We start from the raw sequence: 27,337 nt of genomic DNA on the forward strand, positions 1-27,337 counted from the left end.
GGATCCTCTTTTTCTGTAGGTTTTTATCTTTTTTTCCCCCATGAGGAAACTCAAATAAAGGGAAATTTGAGAGAAGCATCCAAGAATGCAAGAGCAGAAAATGAGGTACTAGTATTACGAGAACTGGAAAATTGTCAAGAACAAGACCTCTTTTTCCTTTCCTTTGGGGCCACTGTTTTAAAATTTGTTTTTCTTTGATTTTCCTCTTTGTTTTTCATTGTATTTTTCAGCTTGACTCCTTATAGCTCATGGATCAGTTGCTTATCCTTTCAATTCCAAAACTCTGCAGTCTCTTTTTCCGGAGACTGGATAGGATGCTTTTGAGTCACTTCCTTAGTTCTTATCCAATCAGCTAGAGCTAGAGTGAGGGGCAGATCTTTGTGGATCACAGTAGTGGGTAGGGGTAATTCCTTAGAGAAAAGAACTATTGGTAGGCTAAACACAGTGATTGATATCTTTAGTATTTACACAGTTTCATTTAACAAAGCTTTATGGGAACATTTTGAAGGCATAATTTGTGATCAGTTGTTTTGTGCCTAGTGGGAAGTTGGCCTTTTTGACTTTTGAAAAATAAGTTAGAGTTGAAGGAAGGTAAACATGATAAATGCTGAGTTCAGCCTAGAGGTTATTCTTTCTGGATGAGGGGAGAGAGATGAGTATGAGTAGAGATACACAGAGGACTCCAGCCAAATTGGTAATAGTTTATTTCTTAAACTGAGAGGTAGGTACATGGGTGTTTTATTATATTATTTCTTATGTCACTTGATGTGAAGAAGAAAGCTGTTTTCTGATAATTGAAGATTATTTAAATTTAGACCTTGGCAGACAGTAAGCCTCAGAAAATAAAGCAGTCCAACAGGCTATTGAAGGCTTAGAACATTACTGTACACTACTGTAGACTTTATAAACACTGTGCACTTAGGCTACACTAAGTTGATTAAAAAATCTTTCTTCAGTTATAACCTTAGTTTACTGTAACTTTTTTTACTTCATAAACTTTTTTAAAAACTTTTTGACTCTTTTGTAATAATTCTTTGCTTAAAACAAATATACAGCTGTACAGCAATAGTTTATATCCTTATTCTGTAAGCTTTTGTTCAATTTAAGTTTTGTTTATTTTTATGTTTTTACTTTTTATGCTTTAAAAATATTTTTTAAAATAAAATATTTGTAAAATATGTATTTTTATTTTTTAGTAAATAGCAGGAGCACACTCTATAATAACAATAAAAATATGGTATAGTAAATACTAGGCGATAGAAATTTTTCAGTTCCAATATTGTTTTAAGGGACCACTGTCATATATGTGGTTTGTGTTGACCAAAACATCATTGCATGGGCATGACTATACAGAGAACTTTGGCTGTCTTCCATTATGGAAGTAGAATGTTGTGACAAGCTTATTACTATATAACAGAATGCTTAACTTTATCTTTTAAATTAAAAAAAATTTAAATTGACACAATTGTTGTACATATTCATGGGGCAGTTGTGATGTTTTGATACAATGTATAGTGATCAGATCAGGGTGATTAGCATATCCATCATCTCAAATATTTATCACTTGTTTGTGTTGGGGACGTTCAGTATCTTGTCTTCTGTCTACTTGAAAATACACAATATGTTATCGTTAACTATGGCCATCCTACAGTGCTGTAGAACACTCGAACTTACTCCTTCTATCTAGCTGTAATTTTGTATCCTTTAACAAATCTCTCCTAAGCGCCCTTAACTCCTCTCCTAGTCCCTACTAACCTGTGTTCTACTCTTCTATGAGAAGAGCTCTTCTGTGAGCTTCTGCATAGGAGTGAGAACATGCTGTGTTTAACTTTCTGTTCCTGGCTTATTGACTTAACATATTCATCCTGCAGGCTCATCCATGTTGTTGTAAATGACAGAATTTTTTTCTTTTTAAGGCTGAATGGTATTCCATTGTGTATATATATTTTTTCTTTTCTTTTTTATGGAAATGTGAATGGTTTTGACTTAAAGTGTATTTTGCCTAATATAATTGTGACCTCCCATGTTCTCATTTGGTTACTGTTTACATACAGTTTCTTTTTTCATCCTGCTAACTTCAGTCTATTTTTGTCATTAGATCTAAAGTGAGTCTCTTATAGACAGGATGTAGTTCCATATTTTCTTCATCTGTTCATCCGTTGTCGGACACTTGGTTGTTTCCATTTCTTGGTTATTGTGAATAATGCTGCTATAAAGATGGAAGTGCAGATAGCTCTTCAGTATACTGATTTTCTTTCCCTTGGATAAATATGCAGTAGTGGGATTGCTGGATCATATGACAGTTCTATTTGTAGTTTTATGAGGAATCTCCATACTGTTTTCCATAGTGGATATACTAGTTTACCTTCCCACCAGTAGTATATAAGAGTTCCTTTTTCTCTATATCCTCACTAGCATTTGTTGTTTTTTGTCTTTTTGGTAATAGCCATTCTAACTGGAGTGAGATGATACTGTGGTATTGATTTGCATTTCCATGATGTTTAGTGATGTTGAGCTTTTTAAAAACATGTTTCTTGACCATTTGTATTTGCCCATTTTTAATTAGATTATTTGGGGTGTTTTTTTTTTTTTTTTTTGCTCTTAAGTTGTATGAGTTCTGTATGTTCTAGATATCAATTCCCTGACAGATGAGTAATTTGCAGATATTTTCTCCCATTTTGTAGGTTGTTTTTTCATTCTGTTGATTGTTTCCTTTGCTGTGCAGAAGCTTTTTAGATTGATATAATGCGATTTGTTAATTTTTGCTTTTGTTTCTTGTGCTTTTGGGGGTCTTATTCATAAAATCTTTTACCAGACCAGTGCTCTGAACTGTTTGTTTCCCTTATGTTTTCTTCTAATTATTTTGTAGTTTTGGGGGTCTTATATTTAAGTCTTTAATCCATTTCAAGTTGATTTTTGTGTAGGGTGAGAGATGGGGGTCTGTTTTCATTCTTCTGCATATGGATATTGTTTTCCAAGCACTGTTTATTGAAGAGACTATCCTTTCCCCAATGAATGTTCTTGGCACCATTGTAAAAAATTAGTTGGCTATAAATACATGGATGTTCTCTATTCTGTTCCATTGGTCTATATGTCTGATTTTATGGCAGTACCATGCTGTTTTGGTTACTGTAGCTTTGTAGTATATTTTGAAATCTGGTAGTGTGATGCTTCCAGGTTTATTTTTTTTTTGCTTTGGATTGCTTTGGGAATTTGGTGTCTTTTGTGGTTCCATATGAATTTCAGGATTGTTTTTTCTATTTCTGTGAAGGATGCCATTGGTATTTTGATAGGGATTGTATTGAACCTGTAGATCACTTTGGGTTGTATGATCATTTTAACAATATTAATTTTTCTAGTTCATGAACACAAGATATTTTTCTCTCTGTCTTCTTTAAGTTTTTTCATCAGTGTTTTACAGTTTCCTTTGTAGAGATTTTTTACCTCCTTGGTTAAACTTATTCCTAGCCAGATTTTTTTTTTTTTTGTAGTTACTGTGGATAGGATTGCTTTCTTGATTTCTTTGTAAGGTAGTTCATTATTTATGTATAGAATCACTACTGATTTTTGTATGTTGATTTTGTATCCTACAAATTTACTGAATTCATTTATTAGTTCTAATAGTTTTTTTTGCTGGAGTCTTTGGGATTTCCTATATGTATGATTATATTGTCTGAAAACAGGGACTATTTGACTTCCTCCTTTGCAATTTGGATGCCCTTTGTTTCTTTCTCTTGCCTAATTACTGTGGCTGAGTTTTCCAGAACTATGTTGAACAAAAGTGGTGAAAGTGGTCATCCTTGTCTTGTTTCAGATCTTAGAGGAAAAGCTCATTCATGGATTACTAGGTTAAGAATACTTGTACTACATTGTGAGATTGTAGAGGTCAGAACCATTTTTCTCTCTCTTTCTCTGTCTCTATTTTTTCATCTGTAAGGACCATTTCTTTTTAGTTTTTTTTAGTAACACACAATGCTTTGCACAAAGTAGGTACTCAAAAAACATTGTTAGTACAAGCTGTTGATATACAAGTTTACTTTCCCCATTCTTAGTCTTAAAAGACAAATATTATTACATTGGGTTAAAAAAATCTTTTTTCTATATACAATGTATGTTTAAAAGAAAGTGATCCAGAAAACTTAGAATTAAAAGGATAGGGCAGATGCAATAAAGCAATGTTTGCTTTTTATTAATAGCATGCGAAGTAGAATTAAATACTAAAACACATTTCTCTAGGGATAAACAGTTATTTTTTATTGATGAAATATAAAATCCATTGACAGCATAACCATGAACTTTTATATACCAAATAATAATATCAAGTTATTTAGGAGTTAAGTATTTTAGAAATATGAAATGGACAAAAATTCAGTAGTTCCGGTGAATTTTTGTCCATCTCTTAATTCTTGGCAAATTAAGTAGACAAAAGATAATACATAAATGTCCAACAAATAAATAAATCCAAGTTTTCCATATGACTGTTGAATAAGGTTATTGTCATAATATCTCTAAAACATTTAACTGGGAAGGTGCTTTCATTATTCCCCAGGAAGTGATCTTGAATAATCTATTTGACTTGGTAAACACTTAAAAGTGGTTGGGAAAAAGGCCTTATGCAAATTGAGATTTATACTTTAAAGATAGTAAACCTTTTGATAGATTATCTTATTAAGTTTTTTATTACACTTTTTTCACTAATTCTATTTTCAATTTCTACAAAAATGGTGATTTAAAAAATGTATTCTTATATAAAGAACAGACCAACTTAAATACATTATATTTAAAATATTCACTTACAGGGCATGGGATAACCAAAGATTTTAAATGTAGGTTATTGGCAAATTGAGGTGCTTCATGAGAATAGATATCATAAAACTGATTTAAAACTATAATTATAGGCTGCGTGTGGTGGCTGACACCCATGATCCCAGCATTTTGGGAGGCTGAGGTGGGACAATCACTTGAACCCAGGAGTTTGAGGCCAACCTGGGCAACATAGTGAGACTTCATCTCTATAAAAATTTTAAAAAAATTAGCCGGGCATGGTGGTGTGCACCTGTAGCCTCAGCTACTTGGGAGGCTGAGGTGGAAGGAACACCTGAGCCCAGGAGGTTGAGGCTGTAGTGAGCCCTGATTGCACTACTGCACTCCAGCCTGGGTGACAGAGTGACACTTATCTCTTAAGAAAAGCCTCAAAAACTAGAATTATAAACCTAAAACAGGACATAATTCATGTTATCTGAAAATCCTTTGAAGTATAACATGCATTGAAAAAGCATATAAATGTGCAAGTTGATAAAGTCTCTTAAACTGAACATACGCTTGAAATCAGCACCCAAATCCATGAAGATTAGCAGCACTTCCTTGCTCCAATTTCAGCCACTTCTCTAGCCACTTCAAGGGTGATGACTGTCCTCACTTCTAGCCCTGTAGATTCCTTTTGCTCATTTTATACTTTATTTAATGGAACTATATGGTTTTTACTCTTGTTTCTGGCATTCTTCACAACATGTTTGTGATATTCAGCTATATTTTTGCATGTAGATGTAATTCAGTCTCATTATTAGTGGGAGATCTTCTGTAATTATAGTATGAACTTTTACATAAATGTCATACTTCTAATATTTAGTCATTTATATTAAAGATGATTGCCCATTAATAGGGTATTTATTTTGAAGCAGATAAATTTTCTCTTGTTTACTCATTTATACTGTCTCAGCCTTAGTGTTAGCTAAGAAGACATAGAGATTGTGGACACATATGTAGTTTTTGATTATTTAATCTATTTATCCTTTCCATTGGAAAATTGATAATCACTGTATATTTCAGCACTTATTTTAGTTTTAAAGCAAAAAGATGTCTGCCCAAAGAAATTTTTTGTCTAATCATTGACAGATATTCTAGTAATATAACTGATGTTTGCTTAATTTTTCAGTTGGCTAGATTAAAAATATTTTTATGAAAAGGAAAATGAGTTAATTTTTTGTTTTTTTGAGACAGAGTCTGACTCTGTTGCAAGGCTGGAATGCTGTGGTGCAATCTCAGCTCACTGCAACCTCTGACTCCCTGGTTCAAGCAGTTCTCCTGCCTCAGCTTCCTGAGTAGCTGGGATTACAGGCACCTGCCACCATGCCTGGCTAATTTTTGTGTTTTTAGTAGAGACGGAGTTTCACTATGTTGGCCAGGATGGTCTTGATCTCTTGACCTCATGATCCGCCTGCTGTGGCCTCGCTGGGATTACAGGCGTGAGCCACTGCGCCAAGCCAAAATGAGTTAATTTGTTAAACTGTGTTGGCAGATTAAAGTTTTATGGTTGATAAAATGTTGTTTTTCTACTATGCTCCTCTATTTTCAGAAAACTTGTTTACTTTTCTTAGAGCCATATTCTATAATCTATGAAAAAATTTTATTTTTAGAACTTTTATTTTTTTGAGATGGAGTCTTGCTCTCTTGCCCAGGCTGGAGTGTAGTGGTGTGATCTCAGCTCACTGTAACCTGTGCCTCCTGGGTTCAAGCAGTTCTCCTACCTCAGCCTCCCGAGTAGCTGGGCTTACAGATGTGCGCCACCACGCCTGGCTGATTTTTGTATTTTTAGTAGAGACTGGGTTTCGCCATGTTGGCCAGGCTGGTCTTGAACTCCTGACCTCGGGTGATCCACACGCCTCAGCCTCCCAAAGTGCTGGGATTACAGGCGTGAGCCACTGTGCCCAACCCTATTTTTAGAACATTTTTGAAGTGTTTTCTAGGACATTTATAAATCAGGATTATTTACTCTGATAAATCAGATTAAATTAACTTCCTTAAAAATTAACCATACCTTTTAGTTTTACATATTTTGACCTAAGAGGTGAGCCCTTCTTTTTCTTAAATTTAAATTGGTGTTTTTAATATTCAACATACTGTACTGCCTCTGCATACAACTAAGTGGAGAAAATAATGTTTATCAAATATGACAGGTTTAATATATTTGTAAGGCAAATAACTCATCAACTTGATAAGAAGAACATTAAGATCCTGGTAGGTAAGTGGGCAAAGGATAGAAAAGACAATTCACAAATGAAGCACTAAGGTTAAGATATAGAGCAGAACATTTTATCCTGCTAGCATCTAGCAAATTCAAATTAAAGCATACATTTTTTTCCTGTTAAATCAGCAAAAGTAGAAAGAATAGATGATAATAAGATATTTATGAAATGGGTAGGCCCTTCTTGGAAGACCCATTGTATTTCAGTGACATGGTGTTTCAAGAGCAGCATGTTCTTCACATTCTTTCGTTCAGTTTTAGCACACTTTGCAGATACTGTTCTAGATAAATAATCCAAATAAGCAGAAATTCATAGATACAAATATGTTCATTTCAGTGTTATTTGTAGTAGGGAAAATGGGACATAATATTGTATTGGATAGCTCTTGTTGTGTAATTCATAACCTCCCACCCCAATTTAAGCGGTTTAAAACACAAAACATTTGCAATCTCACACTTTCTGTATGTAAGGAATTCAGGAGCAGCTTATCTGGGTGATTTTGGCTCAGTGTCTGTCATGGGGTTGCAGTCGGGATGTCAGGTAGAGCTGTAGTCCTATGAAGATTTGACTTGGGCTGGAGGATCTACTTGCAAGGGATAGCTCACCCACATAGCTGAAGGCAGGCGGCTTCAGTTCTTTGCCACATGGACATCTATAGGATTGCTTGACTGTTCTTAGGACATGACACCTGGATCCTTGAGGTATAAAGAGAGAAGAGAATGTGTTTTATAGCCTAGTCTTGGAAGTCACATATTGTCACTTTCATCACGTGTGATATTAGTTTAAAATAAGTCTCTTAAGTCCCACCACATTCAATGGGAGAATAATTAATTTCCACAATTTGAAGAAAGGAGTATGAAACAAATTTGGAATATGTTTTAAAACCACCACAGACGTCCAGCAGTTAGGTAAAGTAGTTAAAATTGAAGTTACAGTGATGATGGTAATAAAATTATTTATTAATGATTGTATTAGGATTTAGGGAGTAATGAGGTTTTCTTCTGTTTTTCAAACTTTCTGTGTTGTTACATGATTTTTATAAGAGACTAGTTTCTCTATATTCATAGGAAAATATAGTATGACTTATTACTAAGCTGTCTAACCATAGGCAGATCATGATCTTTCCCTTTGAGTTGTGATGTAATTTTTTTCCTTTCATTTTTTTATTGCGGTAAAATATACATAACATAAAATTTACCATTACAACCATTTCTTAAGTGTACAGTTCAGTGGTGTTAAGTACATTCATATTGTTGTACAGCCATCACCACCATCCATTTCCAGACTTCATTTTGCAAAACTGAAACCCATTAAACAGTAACTCCCATTCATCTCTTTCCCCAGCCCCTGGCAACCACCATTCTACTTTCTGTCTCGATGATTTTGACTGTTCTTACTGTCTCGTGTAAGTGGAATCATACAGTATTTGTCTTTTTGTGATTGGCTTATTTCACTTAATATAATGTCCTCAAGATTCTTTCATGTTGTATCATATATCAGATTTCCTTCCTTTTAAGGCTCAATAATATTCTATATATATATATATATATAAATGTCATTTTACTTATTCATTCATTTGTTGATAGATAGTTGGGCTACTTCCATGTTAGCTACTATGAATAATGCTGCTTTGTACATGGTTGTACAAATAGTTCGAGCCTCCACAAGTTTTTTGGTTGTGTACTGTATTCGTCCATTCTCACACTGCTATAAATTACCCGAGACTGGGTAATTTATAAAGAAAAGATGTTTAATTGGTTCACAGCTCCACATGGCTGGGGAGGCCTCAGGAAACTTACAATCATGGCAGAAGGTACCTCTTCACAGGGTGGCAGGAGAGAGAATGAGTGCAAGCAGGAGAAATGCCAGACACTTATGAAGACATTAGATCTCATGAGACTCACTATCATGAGAATAGCATAGGGGAAACTGCCCCCCTGATCCGATTACTTCTACCTGGTTCTGCCCATGACACTTGGGGATTATGGAGATTACAATTCAGGGTGAGATTTGGGTGGGGACACAGAACCAAACCTTATATATCTAGAAGTGGAATTGCTGGATCTTATGGTAATTCTAATTTTACTTTTTTGAGGAACTGCCACACTGTTTTCCATAGTGACTGTACCATTATACATTACCACCAACAGCACACACGCGTTCTAGTTCTGCAGATCTTTGCCAGCAGTTACTATTTTGTGTGTTTTTGATAGTAGCCTGTCCTATTTACATCCTAATGGGTGTGAAGTAGTCAATATAATTTGTAATGAGTTATTTTTCTGAGGAAAAATAATATAAGATTGATGTTCAGTGAATACTGATATGATTGCAGGTAAATTGGCAGGATGAGGAGCAGCAAATCAAAAGAGGTGCCTTTACAAAATCCAAGGAACTCTCAAAGCAAGGATACTGTTCAAGGTATGATTTTGTTTTTTTAAGGGGAACTTAATACCTCATTTAGGTCATGTGTATTACATTTTGGTCTAATAAATAAATGATAATTATACCTATGCTTTGATTTATAGAAAGTGGATAAATAACTTTAAAATTCTCTTATATTTTAAATATACATGGTGCTTCATGTTAAAAGCATCCTATGGTAAACTGTTTTGTAAAGCAGGAATCCTTTTTTAAAATGAACCAGTATATGTAAAATTTTTCAGAAATTCTGGCCTAACTTCAATAAAGGGTATAGCCCCAATATAGTTACAGACTTATAGGGTTACAGATAATAATAGTAAGAGTCTCACTGAATTCTTTTTAAAATAATGCATTAGAGGTAATTTTAAGGCATGATATTTTTTGAGGGAGATTGACAAACTAGAGTACATCTGGAGGAAGATTATTGGGTTTGTGAAAGATCTGGAAATCAAGTCATATGAAGAGTATTTGGAGGAAGTGGAAATACTTATCCTGAAGAAGGATGACTTATGGAAAATACATGACCTTAAACTATTTGAAGGGTTGTTCTCTGAAAGACTGAATGGATCTTAACTATGTTTTTACTGATAGATCAAAATCTGGAGTAGCTTTCTAATCTTTCTCATGTTGTATTATAAAATACAGTACAATATAAAATTTCATATTTGTTCAGCTCATTGGGGTAAACTGAGGATGCTGCTTATTTTTGGAGCTGTCTGATAGAGGTGTGAGTGGAAATGCCAATCCAATGGTAGCAGTGTCTATTTACCTTTAAACCATATGTTGGGAATGTTGGCTTAATAATCTTATAGATAAAAACCCATTTTGACTCAATATAATAAAGCATTTGCTGAGGAATTGTTCTGCCTAATAAGGTAGTTTTCAGACTTTTGAGTGCATTTGGGAGCCTATTAATATTCAGATTCTGAGGTCTAATTCAGAGATTCTGGTTGATTGATATAGTAAATACCATTTTTTTTCCCAGCAGATATTACCACATCGTGGGATGCACTTTCTCAAACCAAGGCTGCTGTAAGTAGTTTTAGCATCCACTTATTTATTTCTAGATTAAAATCAATTTCCTGTTATGATTGAATAGATTAAAATTTTTTCCATACTGTTCTTTAAAATTTACTTTTATTTTTATTTTTTGTTATACAGATGGGTTCTCACTGTGTTGCTCAGGCTAGTCTTGAACTCCTGGGCTCAAGAGATCCCCCCTCTCTCTCTCTCTCTCTCTCTTAGTCTCTCTCTCTCTCTCTCTATATATATATCTATATGCACACACGCTATACATTATAAAATGAACATAAATGACAACTATTAAATGGTAAAGTAATAAACAGGATACTACTTTAGGAATTAGGAGCACAAGCACCATGGCATATAAAGTATTAAAATTGACTGGTTGTGGTGGCTTACACCTGTAATCCTAGCAATTTGGGAGGTCGAGGTGGGTAGATAGCTTGAGCCCAGGAGTTTGAGATTAGCCTGGGCAACATGGCAAAGCCCTGTCTCTACCAAAAAAAGACAAAAATTAGCCAGGCTTGGTGGTGTGCACCTGTAATCCCTGCTACTCAGGAGGCTGAGGCAGGAGGATTGCTTAAGCCCAGGGAGGTTGAGGCTTTGAGGTTGCAGAGACCCTTGATTGTGCCACTGCGCTTTAGCCTGAATGACAGAGCAAGACTGTGTCTCAATAATAATAATAATTTGTACTGTTTATTCACCTTTAATAAATTTGTTCATTTGGTAGGTGGAAAAGAGAATTTAAGCTGGATGCGGTGGCGCACCCTGTAATCCCAGCACTTTGGGAGGCCAAGGTGGGAGGATCATTTTGAGTCCAGGAGTTTAAGACCAGCCTGTAAAACATAGCAAAACCCCATTTCTACAACAGTACAAAAATTAGCTGGGTGTGGTGGCATGCGCCTGTGGTCCCAGCCACTCGGGAGGCTGAGGTGGGGTGATTACCTGAGCCCAGGAGCTCAAGGCTGCAGTGAGCTGTGATCATACCACTGCATTCCAGCCTGGGCAACAGAATGAGATCCTGTCTCAAAAAAAAAAAAAGAAAGAAAATTTAAAACAGAGGATGAAGGTAGGGGCTTTGGCTATGTAGAAGGCTCATTGTTAGGGAGGAAATGAAGGAAACCAACTTCTTGAATGGACTGAGTTATTCTTCCTTTCCAATTTGGATGCCCTTTATTTCTTTCTGTTGTCTGATTGCTCTAGCTAGGACTTCCTGTACTATGTTGAATAACAGTGTTGAAAGAGTTACTTCTTTTTTGTGGCAATAACAGGTTGTTTTTTTCTCTTACTACTGAAGAAGAATGACTGTGGGCAACCTGTTCCCATTTGTGTTCTGGCCAATCTTGTCTAGAGTTTAGGAATCCAAGTTTGGCAGGTGATGCAAATAGTTCATTCAAAGGGAAACTCTTTTCTTTTTAATTTGCTCTCTGGGCAAATTACTTTCCTAATATACCCTTTTTTGTTTTCTATACCACCTGATTTTGAATCACCTACTTCTTTACTAAGTATTTCAGTGATATTTTCTATCCTCTAATCTTTAGAACTGGTTTGAAAATAAATCTGGAAAAGGTGATATAACCTAGATTTGGTCCCAATGCAGAGTCGTATTTTGGCCCTATGAATGTAGCAATATATATTCTCTCTCTTCTACCTGAGCATTATATTTTGTATAGTATAGAAATAGTTTTTATCCACCAGTTTAACTTAGTGCTAAACTAATTTAGAGTTAAACTGTTAATAGTTGTTTTTCAAAACTATTGGGTGTTTTTGAAGAACATTTAAGGATGATAAAGGAATATAAGTAGGGGAGGCAATCTAATGTATAATTATTAATATATCAAAAATCATTCCAATTTTTTAAAATGTATTGGGATGCAAAAATCTGAAGGAAGGCTGGGTGCAGTCGCTCATGCCTGTAATCGCAGCACTTTTGGGAGGCTGAGACAGGTGGATCACTTGAGCTCAGGAGTTCGAGATCAACCTGGACATTTGGGAGCTTATTAAAATTCAGATTCTGAATTTTAAACCCCATCTGTACAAAAAATACAAAATTAACTGGGCTAATTAGTGGTGTACATCTGTAGTCCCAGCTACTTGGGAGGCTGAGGTGGGAGAATCGCTTGAGCCCAAGATGCAGAGGTTGCAGTGAGCTGAGATCATGTGACTGCACTCCAGCCTGGGTGACAGAGTGAGACCCTGTCTCAAAAAAAAAAAAAAAAAAAAAACTGAAGGAAGATATATCAAAATTTTATATAAAGCGTCTATATGTGATGGAATTTTGATGATTTTAATTTTATTTTTTATATTGTCTGTTTTCCTAGTTTTTTCTTGTAAGCATGTAATACTTTACTATTTAGGAAAAAATGCTTTTCAGTCATTGAGAACATTGGTGGTTATAACCAAAAGTTGACTTATAGTGCAGAGTTATATTTTCTCTTTATTGTGAAACTTACAGACATAAAACTGTAAAACACAGTGGCTGTTTGAGTACCTATAGTCCTAAATTTTGGTCCAGGTAAATAATTCTTTACTCATTTTTGCATGTAAAATGCACAGGATATATTGCATAATGGTATGTCACATATAAAGTCAGATAATTGGCTGAACATGGTGGCTCATGCCTATAATCCCAGCACTTTGGGAGGCCGAGGTGTGTGGATCACCTGAGGTCAGGAGTTTGAGAACAGCCTGGCCAACATGGGGAAACCCCATCTCTACGAAAAATACAAAAATGGGCCCGGTGTGGTGGCGCACGCCTGTAATCCCAGCCACTAGGGAGGCTGAAGGAGAATCTGTTGAACCTGTGAGGTGGAGGTTGCAGTGACCTGAGATCGCGTCACTGCACTCCAGCCTGCATGATGGACCAAGACCGTCTCAAAAAAAAAAAAGTCAGATAATTTACTACTTTTTTTTTACTAAACAATTTAAAAAATAGGTCAACATATCAAGTGGAAACTCTTTGATATTCTTCAGAATCTTACTGATTTTTCTTGTCTAAATTCGGGGAGCATTATGCCAGATGTTATTATAGCTAAAGTAAAAAATGATGAAAAACAAATATTTTAAGAAAGCATTCATGAGTTTTTTTTTCTACTTTGGAAAACGGTATCGGGCAATATACTTTTAAATAACCATGTAAATTGATGGTGGATTATTTACGGAATTAACTTATGTCTTGTGATGGTATTTAAACTTTAGCTGAGACACATTGAAAATAAATTAGAAGTAGCCCCTACAAGTACAGCTGTGTGTGATTCTGTCATGGATACCAAGAAGTCTTCTACAAGTGCTACCCGAAAAATAAGTAGAAAAGGTATGTATGAAGTTACTTCCAAATATATACATATATTAAATGTAAATTTTGAAAAAACAGACAGCTCTATCTACAGGGGTGTAGCCTGTAGATCTAGCCACCACACCTGGCTAATCTTTTTTTACCTTTTGTAGAGACGAAGTCTCTCTGTGCTGCCCCGGCTTGTCTTGAACTCCTGGCCTTAAGTAATCCTCCCATCTTCGACTCCTTAAAGTGCTGGGATTATAGGCGTAGCTACCACACTCTTCCTTCAATATAAGTTGTTGATGTAGTAGTTTTGTTTCAGTTTAATTTCTTCTTATAGTCTCGTGTTGCTTGCTTTTTTGTCAGAGACACTGGCATTTAATCTTTTTCTTTTGATATTGGGTAGCTATGAAACAGCCTCATGTTCAGCGACTGTAGATGGTGTTTTCACCATCTTTTGATCAGGGACTTTAGCACTATTACATCACCCTTGACAATGAGTTTTCATTTGTTTTTAGCGATGAGAGTTTCATTTTGAGGTTATGTATGTCTGATTTGTTTTTTAAATTCACAGATACATAGTGCTTTGGAAATGAAATTTAGTTGACTTAATAAAATGTATATTTTTGTTGGGATTTAAAATCATAAATGGAATCTCTTTCATAATGGTGACTATTATAAAATGATACAATGCAGATATTTTCTTGGGTTACCTTTTGTATTTTGATCTTGTGGTTTCTTTCCTTTTTTTTTTCTTTTATTTTTGAAACAGAGTCTCACTGTGTTGCCCAGGCTAAAGTGCAGTGGTGTGATTTCTACTCACTGCATCCTCTGCGTCCCAGGTTCAAGTGATTCTCCTGCCTCAGCCTCCTGAGTAGCTTTGCCACCAGGCCTGGCTAATTTTTGTATTTTTAGAAGAGATGGGGTTTCACCATGTTGGTCAGGCTGGTCTTGAACTCCTGACCTCGTGATCCACCTGCGTTGGCCTCCCAAAGTGCAGGGATTACAGGCGTGAGCCATCATGCTGGGCCATTCTGTGGTTTTTTAATTGGTGGGTGAAAACCTCCAGGTCAGTACTTTCTACCTAAACTGTAATATATTTATATATATAAATATTTATAGATCGATAGATTGGTTTTTTTTTTAACCTGGCAGTTTGTTAGGTTGTATCTGATACTTCTCTTTTAAGTGAGAGCCATGACAAAAATAAATTTTATATGTAGAATTTTATTTTGCATTGTTTGCTCAGAATATAATTTCTCTATCAATGGAGTTACTTTAACAATTTAACCTGAATGTTTTTCGTCTACTTATAATATCCAACTAGAGATACTAGAGATAACTTATATAATATCCAACTATTAGAAATAATAGATACCTAATTTTTTTTTAAGATACCAGCCAAATTCAGAGGCAGTTGTATTTTATATCATATGTTCTCACAGATTTCCTTTTCCTTCAGATGGTAGATACCTGGATGATTCTTGGGTTAATGCTCCAATCTCCAAATCCTCTAAATCACGAAAAGAGAAATCTCGTAGTCCTCTCAGAGCTACCACCCTGGAGAGTAATGTGAAGAAAAATAATCGTGTGGAATTTCGTGAACCTTTGGTTTCTTATAGGTTAGTATTGAAAAAAAAAAAGGTATCAAATAGGTTTAGCCTGTAATATTTACAGTAAGAGTATACTTTGTTTTCTGAGTTTTTTACAGCACTCTGGTTGTGAAATAGTGTAATACTCTAGTATTACTACCTTTTTCATTCTCCACAAAAGATGGCTACAAAAGATAGTGTGAACGTGAAATACTGACTGCAGTAGCCTCTTCTACAGATCAATATTTGAGGGGAAAGAAATAGTAATAGTTGCCTCAGGCCACCTTTATTGTAATAAATATGTTTCCTAGAAACAAATTATTCCATCTCTGGAAGTGTGGCTTTTTTGTTTCTTCTTAGTAACTCAGATCATTTATTTTATATAGTGAACTTTATATTGCTTACTTTTTTCTTTTTTTGGGGGGAGCATTAATTAGTCACATAAAATTCCTATCTTATTGAGAATGTGAGTTGATTTATTGTTTTATTTTGTTGCCAATGGCTTTCAGCAACTTAGATGTTCAAGATTGATGTAAGAGGCCGGGCGCGGTGGCTCAAGCCTGTAATCCCAGCACTTTGGGAGGCCAAGACGGGCGGATCACGAGGTCAGGAGATCGAGACCATCCTGGCTAACACGGTGAAACCCCGTCTGTACTAAAAAATACAAAAAACTAGCTGGGCGAGGTGGCGGGCGCCTGTAGTCCCAGCTACTCGGAGGCTGAGGCAGGAGAATGGCGTAAACTCGGGAGGCGGAGCTTGCAGTGAGCTGAGATCCGGCCACTGTACTCCAGCCTGGGCGACAGAGCGAGACTCCGTCTCAAAAAAAAAAAACAAAGATTGATGTAAGAATTTTGATAGTATAAATGATATAAAATGCTTCGCATTTTTGTTAACATAGCTTAAGATATTCAACTGATAAACTTACAGAATTTTGTATTTGAGAGACACTTTACTAATGATTTCAGTACATTCATATTCTTAGTATGGCAAATATTAATAAGTAATAAACACTGGGCCTTTTTTTGTTTCATTTGTAAGCTTTTTTTTTGTGTTTTAAACACAAATCAAGAAGTTTCATGATGATACTTCGTAGTTCTAGGTATATGTTTGTACTCTTAAATTTTACATACCTTGGGAGATGGAGGTGGATTGTCAGTTCAATTTTTATTATGTTGCATTTGATGCAATTTTGAATTATCTAGGTGGAAATATTAAGTAGGCATTTAAAAATTTGGGTAAGAATGTATGTGGGATGGTCAGGGCTGAGAATATAAATCTGGGAGTTATCACTAGTATTGAAGCACTAGAAGGGCTGGAAAAAATATAGAAAGAAGGTCAGGGGTATAATCTGGGTAAAGTTCAGAGTTTAAAAAAAAGGAGAAGGGAAAAGTTTGAAGAAGAATAATCAAAGTTCAGAATCTCTAAACACACAGATATTAAGCTACTTGCCTAGAGATACAATCATTATCAGAATTGAGACTGAGTTGCTCACTTCATATTTATGTTCAGTGTTATTCCTGCAAATAATACTACTTTACCTTTAGAAGTATGTAAATTATGGTTTTTTGTTTTTGAGACAAGGTCTTGTTCTGTTACCCAGGCTGGAGTGCGGTGGCACAATCATGGCTCACTGCAACCTCCGCCTTCTAGACTCAGGCGATTCTCCCACCTCAGCTTCCTAAGTAGCTGAGACTTACAGGCATGAGCTACCATGCCTGACTAATTTTTTTTTTTTTTTTTTTGTATTTTTGATAGAGATGGGGGTTTCACCATATTGCCCAGGGTTTTCTTGAACTCATGTGCTCAAGTGATCCACCTGCCTCGGCCTCCCAAAGTGCTTGGATTACAGACGTGAGCCACTGCGGCTGGCCTGTAAATTATGTATCTTTTAAGAAAAGAAAAAATACCCAGAGGATAGCTGTGAATGGAATACCCTCCACCTGGTGGATTTCATTCCTCACTTAAAACTCATTACTTTCTTTGGGAAAAATGGCCAGATCTGTTTCTCCCCCACTCCCATTTTCCCAACCTAGTTCATCATCCCTCTCTGCTCCCAAAGTACTGTGTAGCTTCCTCTATTAAAGCATTTTCAGGTGGCATTATGTTTTGGTTCCATATCTGCCCATTAGTCCATCTAAGGGTGTAAATCTTACTCTCATGGCATTAGCTTAATGCCTAGCATGTACTAAATATTTAAATACTTTTTCCTAACCTATTACCAGGAAAAATTTCAAATTTACAGAAAAGTTGAAGGAATTGTATACTGAACATCCTTATATGTATTCAGTAAATATTTAATGAGTGAGTGAATGAAAGATTGTATGAAATTACTTTTTGTTGGGAAGTGTTAATTTTCCATCCTCTTTTGAGAGTGGGACATGATATGTAACCTACCATTTTATGTTTTTATTTTTTGCATGTGCTAATTTTAGAACTAAATTCTTTTAACTGTCAGTTGTTGCAGTCTTGTTAATATAGTGAAAATAATCACATTTAGCCTCGGTCTCTAGAACTGATTTCACAGCCCCATCTCTTTCTGTTTTTTTTTTTTTGAGGCAGTGTCTCACTCTGTTGCCCAGGCTGGAGTCTGGTGGCCCAATCACAGCTCACTACAGCCTTGTTCTCCTGGGCTCAAGCCATCCTCCCACCTCAGTCTCTGGAGTAACTGGGACTACAGACAAGCAGCACCACTCCCAGCTAATTTTCGTATTTTTTGTAGAGACAGGTTTTTGCTGTGTTGCCCAGGCCAGTCTCATACTCCTGGGCTCAAGCAATCTGCCCACCTTGGCCTCTACAAGTGCTTGGATTACAGGTGTGAGCTACCACACCTGGCGATCCCCATCTTTTTCAAAATCAACCACTCAGAACAGGGTCTAAAGTTTTTTGGGTTATGGACCCCAGTGAGAATCTGACAAAAGCTGTAGACTGTTTTTTCTTTTCCTTTTTTTTTTTTTTTGAGACCGAGTCTCACTTTGACCAAGTCTTGCTTTGTTGCCCAGGCTGGAGTGCAGTGGCGTGATCTTGGCTCACTGCAAGCTCCGCCTCCCAGGTTCACGCCATTCTCCTGCCTCAGCCTCCTGAGTAGCTGGGACTACCGTCGCCTGCCACCACGCCCTACTAATTTGTTTGCATTTTTAGTAGAGACAGGGTTTCACTGTGTTAGTCAGGATGGTCTCAATCTCCTGATCTCATGATCCACCCGCCTTGGCCTCCCAAAGTGCTGGGATTACAGGCGTGAGCCACCACGCCCGGCCAGCTGTAGACTGTTTTCTTAGAAAAATGCTCATGCTCATATGATCTCAGTAGAAACAGTTACTATGTTATGTTATCGTGGCTTTAAGAATCTTTGTAGTATTTAGGGTTTTATGCTTTTACCTGAAATGCCCTAGATCAGATCATTGCTATACAATAGAACCATTAATGTGAGCCACACATTCAACATTTTTAGTAGTCACACACAAAAAAGATATATTACATTCCTAAATTTTTAGAACCCAGTATGTAACTTACATTATAGCAGCTGTCAATTTCGATTAGCCACATATCATGTGCTCAATAGCCACATGTGGCTAGTGGCTGCTGTTTCAGACATTCAGGTCCAGCCTGTTGTTATGTCTGGTTTTATAATTTTCTTGACTATCTTTTTCATGATTCATGTGCTCTTCTCACTGCTGAAACATTTGTCTTCATTAGCCTCCCTTTTCATGAACTGCTTTCCTAAAATAAGGCTCAGCCAGGCACAGTGCCTCACACCTGTAATTCCAGCACTTTGGAAGGCCGAGGCAGGTGGATCACCTGAGGTCAGGAGTTCAAGACCAGCCTGGCCAACCAACATGGTGAAACCTCGTCTGTACTAAAAGTAGAAAAGTTAGCCAAGCATGATGGCACGCATCTGTAATCCCAGCTACTTGGGAGGCTGAGGCGGGAGAATCGCTTGAACCCGGGAGGCAGAGATTGCAGTGAGTGAGATCATGCCACTGCACTCTAGCCTGGGTGACAGAGTGAGAATCCTTCTCAAAAATAAATAAATAAATAAATAAATAAAATCTAAAGTAAGACTTATTAGAATGACATGTAAAATAAAAATAGTCTCTGGAGGAAGATTTTTGGTAGTGTTTTCTATGAGCAGAGAATATGGACTTGTGAGGGGTACTTTGGCTTTGCCCAGCCTTCTTTGCTTACTCCTGATTTTCTAGATACGCTTTACAAAGTTTGAAGCTGCCAAAAACTACTTTGTGGTTAAGAGATTTAACATTACTAACCACATTTATTTGGAGGAAAATATTTATTGTACCTCCACTATATTTCTACCCCTAGTCTATTTATTAATTTTGTTCCTTATTTAGAAGTGACATATATGAAATGCCAGTATTTGAGAACTTCTTTCCCTGGTACGTAAAGTTTTATAGAGCAGCAAATAACACATTTTATTGACAAATGTCAAGTGAATACCCGAAGTCAGATTATAATCCTGTTTTCTGGAGTTCTTAGGAAATCTCTCTACATATCTTTTGCATATTTCTTATTTTATAATATGCAGATTGTTATTTAGATTATTTGCCATTTTACATGATAGAGGGGGTATTGAGCATTGAGTTATAATATTACTAATGGTTATTTTGCGATCTTTAACTTACTGGAATTTCTAGGCTTTTTATTTTTTGCTTTCTAATGCTAGCTTAGAGTTCTCATTCAGTTTGTGTGACTGGTTTCCATTTGACTAGTTTTTGTACTTTTATGAAAAGCTTTTAAAAAGATTTAGCTTTAAAATTGACAAGTAGAAACTGTATGTATAGTATACAACATGATATTTTGGTATATGTATACCTTGTGGAATGGCTAAATCAAGTTATTTAACATGTATTACCTCATATTCTTTTTTTTTTTTTTTTGTGGTGAAAACACTCAAAATCTACTCTTAGCAATTTTCAACTATATAATATGTTATTAATTATAGTCACAGAACTTATTATTTTTTATTGTAGGGAAATCCTTGGTGCACCTTCCAATTTGAGTTCCAGCCATCTGGAGTCAAAGGATGTATATTGTGTAGATGTTAATGAAGAAAAGAGTGAGAGTGATAACTGGATGATAGGCAGTCGAGAAGAAAGGAATATACGGAGCTGTGATTTTGAGAGCTCCCAAACATCTGTCATCAATGATACAGTTGTTAGGTTTTTAAATGATCGACCAGCAATTGATGCATTGCAAAGTTCTGAATGTTTGATTAGGATGGGAGCTTCTACGAGAACTGAGGAAGAAATGCCTAACAGAACAAAAGGAAGTGAGAACAATTTGAAGCTTTCTGTGAATAACATGGCCCATGATATTGATCCAAAAGTGTTACGACTAACTGACTCTTCTCCATCCTCTACTAGTACTTCTAATTCCCAAAGATTAGATATTCTAAAGCGACGACAACATGATGTCAAACTGGAAAAACTTAAGGAACGGATTAGAAAACAGTGGGAACACTCAGAAGAAACAAATGGCCAGGGTCAGAAGCTGGGTCATATTGACCATCCAGTAATGATTGTTAATGTTGATAACTCAGTAACACCAAAAGTCAGAAAAGTGGCAACAGCACCCCCTGCTCCAGCATATAAAGGTTTGTAATCAGTCTTTATATCTTCCTCTCCCTGCTTCTTTGTTCTTCTTTCTCCCTAGGATATATTTGAATAGAGAGGATCATCTTTGGAACAGGATGTTATTCTTGACTGCATAAGCACTTTGGGAGGCCGAGTTGGGTGGATCATGAGGTCAGGAGATCAAGATCATCCTGGCTAACATGGTGAAACCCCGTCTCTACTAAAAATACAAAAAAAATTAGCCGGGCATGGTGGTGGGCCCCTGTAGTCCCAGCTACTTGGGAGTCTGAGGCAGGAGAATGGCATGAACCTGGGAGGCGGGGGTTTCAGTGAGCCGAGATCGCACCACTGCACTCCAGCATGGGTGACAGAGTGAGACTCCGTCTCAAAAAAAAAAAAAGAAATTATTTCAATATGCATGTTAAAAATACAGATTCCTAGATCCAACACTAGTCCTAAGTCACATTTTCTGGGGCTGTGGTCCAGAATTGGAATTTTTACTGAGTCCTTCAGGGGATTCTTGTGGTTCGAGAACCACTATATGAACATTTACTAAGTTATACAAATAATAATTGATACTATTTTCAGAGAACTGAAAGAATACTGCCCTTATATTATGTTGCCATTGTATTTGGATTGTTATTAGGAATTACTTCAAAAGTAATATTTAAAAGATAATTCCATTTCCAGTGAATATTTGAGTACAGAATATTTTGGCATTGGCATTCATCCTGTTGATATTTAATTTTAACATGAATGATTTACTGTCCTCATATTTAAGAAAACAATATTTAAATCACATTTGTGCCAACATCGGTAGATTTTCATTAGAAAGTGCTCTTCAGAGCTTTTTTTTTTTTTTTTAAAGCCAACTCAAGTTTTTATGTATGGTGGTTTTAAGAGGTTTCTATTTTTCTATTTTTATTTTTATGTTCCTGAAATTATTTTCACAGGGTCATCATGTGAAGTTTTTAATGAAGGGTTGATTTCTTGATTAGTTTAATTCATATTAGATTTTTGTTATTTAAACTTCTGCCAGGGTAGCCTTTTTAATTTTTTTGTGGGTATTTTTTCCAATTTTAGTTTTTGTATCTATGCTTATATATATATAATATACACATATATTATATATAATATATAACATATATATATATATTATATATATACAATTATATATATAATATATAATACTTTGTTTCTTCTATTAATTAATTAATTTTTTTTTTTTTTTTGAGGCACAGTCTCACTCTGTCGCCTAGGCTGGAGTGCAGTGGCATGATCTCGGCTCACTGCAACTTCTGCCTCCCAGGTTCAAGCAATTCTGCCTCAGCCTCCCGAGTAGCTGGAATTACAGGCACCCACCACCATGACCAGCTAATTTTTGTATTTTTAGTAGAGACAGGGTTTCATCATGTTGGCCAGGCTGGTCTTGAACTCCTGACCTCAGATGATCCGCCTGCCTCGGCCTCCCAAAGTGCTGGAATTACACAGGCGTGAATCACCGCGCCCAGCCTGTTTCTTCTATTAATTTTAAGTAACAATCTAGGGCACTTTTTTTTAATTTTAAACAGTTTTTTTTTTTGTATTTCTGTATCGACTCTTAATTTTTCTCTAACAAGTTTTGCAGTTTTTGTAGACCTAAGGCATCTTTAGTCATTTTTCTCTAAAAACACATCTACTGCATATAGTTTTCACCAGTTATTAGTTTTATTTTGTATTGTTTACTATGTTTTGCTAGTGATCTTCATTGTGAATTAGATAAAAATGGATAATTTGCATTTCATTCTAGCTAATTTGCGAGAAAATTGTGACCAATTCACTTTAGAATATGGAAGAATTGTCATTGTTCAATATTATAAGTAATAATATTTTTTATTAATAACTTATTAACACAATTCTTTAATATTTTTCTAGTCATTTGTGTATCACATCCATACCGTTAACACAGCACATAGCAAATGGTGAGGTCAAAATATTCTTTGTTGGTTCCAAGATAGTGATTACCCCAAATCTTTGTTGTAATTAAATACAGACCCATTAAGTACAGATTGCACATTTAAGTTTTGTTCTTTATACAAGTCAAAGTTCTGAAATACCAATGGTTATTCCACTAAGAAAAAGTTAAAATGTTCAATTTGAATCATATTTTGTAATAATTAATAAAAACCTGAAAGTTAAAAACAATTCTATAGAATGAGAGTGAAAATCTTAAATATAAGTTTTTTTGAGTTGATGACTGGATTTCCCGTAGTCCTTTTACTATTTTTTTAATGTGCTAGTTTTTATATTAAAATATTTTATAAATATAACTTTTGGATGGGTTACTTTAAAAAAGATAGCAAACATTTGAGAACTTTATAGAATGTGGCTTCCAGTGTCCTAAGCAGTGGGTTTTTTTTTTTCCAACAATGAAAAACTGTTTTTCTGACAACTTTTTGGTAGTGTAAATTAAAAGCATCTTAAAATACTGTATTCTAAAATGACATTTTAAGTTCGTTTGTTTAAAGAGATAATAAATTCATTTTGTTCTCAGTCCAAAAGATGAAAAGAGTGTACCTCGAAAAGTTCTGTCACTCTTGTGCTTGGGCCCCTTTCTGGAGGTTACTTGTGTTAACAATTTGTATATCCTTCCAGAAATAACTTTTGCAAACATAAGCAAATAGGAGCATGTGTGTATTGTGTGTGTGTGTGTGTGTGTGTGTTTATTTATTTTCTTCCTCTTTCTATACAGTTATTAGCATACTAAACTCATTTTGCACCTTGATTTTTTATTTATGTTTTTTAAAAAAGAAACATGAGAAGTGCTCTGTGATTCTGCTTTAAAAATTGGAAATGGTGAACACGAATGGTGTTTATGTGATTCTTTCTTGTACTATATTTAGTTGTTTGCATATCTTTTTCTTCCTGGTATAAATGCCCATGAAGATAAAGAGCCTATCTTGGTCACCCTTCTTTTATCTCAGAACCTATTACAGTTTCATGGATGTAAGTAAGTGCACAGTAAATTTTTTATTTTAGTCAATAAATTTAACCAGTAAGAAAAAAAGTGGACAAAGCAATGGAAATAAAGAGTTGGGGACAGAAAGATAAACTGATGGAGATAGTGAAATCTTCTTAAAGTTAACATACAAGATGCAAATGCAAAGAAAGACTCTCATAGGGATAAATGTTTCCTAAAGAGGAGAGGAGAAAAAGAGGGTTAAATAGTTGAGCAGTGGGCTTAGGTGATGGTGGAAAGTTGAGAAAGACAGAAATACATTTGCATAGAACTACCACACTTTCTTTTTTTTTTTGAAAGTTTTTTACAGTTTATTAATCCTCATGAAAAATCTGCAGTTATCACAGGTAAAGTCATTGCAGAATCTTTACTCCTGTTTTTAGCCTTTGCAGTCCCCCTGACTTTCTTCATTCTGTTCTTATGTTCCTTTTGCTGTTTCTTGGGGTCTTTTTTTCTCTCATACAGGCCATGTCTTGGAAGTCTGTGTTTGGTCTCATTTTTCATTGCATAATCCAAGGAATCATAAATTATGCTGAAACCATTTGTCTTGTCACCAGCAAAATGGGTTCTGAATCTGAATACAAAGATGACATTGGTGTGGCTTTGTACATTTGGGCTAGTTTTCCCCAAATTTCTGTCTTTGGTACTGTTACCTTTCCAGGGTGAAGGACATCTGTGACTGTTTGTGCTCCCTGAGGTAGTTGATTGGTTATGAACTTCCTAGTACAAATAGTTATTGTGTCATTCATGATGGCAGTCAGTCCTCAGGCAGCTAGGCAGAATTGCCACACTTTTTTAATGGCATACTATATTTTGCAAAACTGAACACTGCGTTTATAAATTTTTTCTCGTATGTAGGTACAGATGTAATGGTGTTGGGTGAAATTAAACTTATGCTATTGTGCCTAATAGCTGAATAGATTATTTACTATTAGATAAGTAATTAATTTACCAGTACATTTTCTCTTATACCTTTAAAGTACTACTATCAGTTTTTTACTCCAGCCTATTCTTTACATTGATTTAATTGTACAGTTATGTATAGGTTGCTAATTCTTTGATAAGTTGAACCAATCTTTTTTTTTTTTTTTTTTTTGAGACGGAGTCATACACTGTTGCCCAGGCTGGAGTGCAGTGGTGTGATCTGGGCTCACTGCAAGCTCTGCCTCCTGGGTTCATGCCATTCTCCTGCCTCAGCCTCCCGAGTAGCTGGGACTACAGGCGCCCGCCACCATGCCCAGCTAATTTTTTGTACTTTTAGTAGAAACGGGGTTTCACTGTGTTAGCCAGAATGGTCTTGATCTCCTGACCTCATGATCCACCCGCGTTGGCCTCCCAAAGTTCTGGGATTACAGGCGTGAGCCACCGCACCCGGCCGAGCCAATCTTAAGATATAAATCTTTTTACTACTTTGGTTATCATCTATATTCATTGTTTTATTGTTTTTGACAAAACAAAGTTCAGTGTATTTCTTAAAGAATAGTGATTATTTTATTTTATTTTTTGAGACAGAATCTCAGTCTGTCGCCCAGGCTGGCGTGCAGTGATGAAATCTCAGCTCACTGCAACCTCCACCTTCTGGGTTCAAGTGATTCTCATGCCTCAGCCTCCAGAGTAGCTGGCATCACAGGTGTGCACCACCATGCCTGGCTAATTTTTGTATTTTTGGTAGAGAAGGGGTTTTGCCATATTGGCCAGGCTCAAACTCCTGGCCTCAAGTGATCCACCCGCCTCAGCCTCCCAAAGTGCTGGGATTGCAGGTGTAAGCCACCGTACCCAGCCAAAGAGTGGGGATAAATTTGAAGTGGAAACCTAAATGGTAATTCCTAGGAAATTCCATATGTGTAAGGTTTCTTGAAAAATTGAAAAAGTATGTTTGAAAGACCTATTTTCCACACTTTGGACACAATTTGTCCGAATAAACAGCAGCTTGCCCATTTGTTCAGTCATAGGCAAAAACAGATAGATGGTAGCAATTATAATGCCTGTCTTCAAAGACAAGAAGAAAACATAGTATTGTCTCTCCCTTCATCTGGAGAAGGGTAGTTCGTGTCTTTGAAATTCATGATTTATGATCGGTATTCTTTTATCATTTAATTTAGTACTTCTCCACTTCCAGTCTTTTTGAATGAATGTATATTGGTTTGTCTCACTGGTGCTTACTTGTCTTAAACAGTATGTGTTAACATACTATGTGGTAGCTAATTATGCATTCCTCTTTTAAAAGCTTATAAAAGCTGCTCAACATCATTAGTTATTAGGGGAATATGAATCAAAACCACAATGAGTTACTACTTTATACCCACTGGGGTGGCCATACAATAAGTATTGGCAAGGATGTTGAGAAATTAGGACCCTGATACATTGCTGGTGAGAATGTAAAATGGTACAGCTGCTTTAGAAAACAGTTTGGTAGACTGGGTGTGGTGGCTCATGCCTGTAATCCCAGCATTTTGGGAGACCAAGGCGGGTGGATCACTTGAGGTCAGGAGTTTGAGACCAGCCTGGCCAACATGGTGAAACTCTGTCTCTAATAAAAATACAAAAATTATCTGGGTATGGTGGTGTGTGCCTGTAGCACCAGCTACTTGGGAGGCTGAGGCAGGAAAATCACTTGAACCCAGGAGGCGAAGGTTGAAGTGAGCTGAGATCATGCCATTGCACTCCAGCCTGGTGACACATTGAGACTCTATCTCAAAAAATAAAGTAAAATGAAATAAAATAAAATAGGTAAGATAGACTTGCACTCCAGCCTGGGTGACACATTGAGACTCTATCTCAAAAAATAAAGTAAAATGAAATAAAATAAAATAGGTAAGATAGATAAGGTAAAATAAATAAAATAAAATTTGGTAGTTCCTCAATAAGTTAAACTTAGAGTTACTATATGACCCAGCAATTCTACTTCTAGGTATAATATCCAAGGGAATTTAAAACATGTCTACACAAAAACTTACACAAGAATGTTCATAGCAGCATTATTAATAATAGCCAAAAAGTAGAAAAAGCCCAAAGGTCTATCGGCTGATGAATGGCTAAAGTATTGGTATGGTCATGCAATGGACTATCACTTGGCAGTCAAAAGGAATAAAGCCCTGATACATGTTACATGATGGTTGAACCTTGAAAACATGAAAAGTGAGATAAAAATAAGACACAAAAGACCACATGATATATGATTTGGTTTATATGAAAGGTCCAGAATAGGAAAATCCGTAAAGATAGAAAGTAGATTAGTAGTTGCCAGGGGATGGAGTGGGTCATACAAGGAGTGACTGCTAATAGGTACAGGGTTTCTTTCAGGCTGATTAAATGCTCTGGAATTAAATAATGACAATAGTTTTGCAATTTTGTGACTATACTATAAACCACTGAATTGTACACTTAAGCGTGAATTTTATGTATGTCGATTA

General features: G+C 35.9%; 1 protein-coding gene and 1 pseudogene across 7 annotated transcripts in view; one reads left to right on the forward strand and one right to left on the reverse strand.

Moving 5' to 3' along the window:
* Window positions 1-27,337, forward strand: part of CEP350 (centrosomal protein 350) — a 163,318-nt gene that overhangs the window by 22,294 nt on the left and 113,687 nt on the right. For 5 of the 7 annotated variants that reach the window (XM_033196367.1, XM_033196370.1, XM_033196371.1 and 2 more), the window contains exons 2-6: window positions 9,358-9,443; window positions 10,435-10,478; window positions 13,668-13,782; window positions 15,209-15,368; window positions 20,324-20,946. In XM_033196367.1, coding sequence (XP_033052258.1) covers window positions 9,371-9,443; window positions 10,435-10,478; window positions 13,668-13,782; window positions 15,209-15,368; window positions 20,324-20,946 — 1,015 coding nt within the window. In that variant the 5' untranslated portion in view covers window positions 9,358-9,370. Of the gene's footprint in view, window positions 1-8,369; window positions 8,431-9,357; window positions 9,444-10,434; window positions 10,479-13,667; window positions 13,783-15,208; window positions 15,369-20,323; window positions 20,947-27,337 lie in introns of those variants that run through there. The other 2 variants (XM_033196368.1, XM_033196372.1) reach the window with 2 other exon arrangements.
* Window positions 24,246-24,673, reverse strand: LOC117075996 (annotated as a pseudogene).

The sequence above is a fragment of the Trachypithecus francoisi genome, unplaced genomic scaffold (genome assembly GCF_009764315.1).
Source record: "Trachypithecus francoisi isolate TF-2019V2 unplaced genomic scaffold, Tfra_2.0 Lachesis_group5, whole genome shotgun sequence".
NCBI lineage: Eukaryota > Metazoa > Chordata > Mammalia > Primates > Cercopithecidae > Trachypithecus > Trachypithecus francoisi.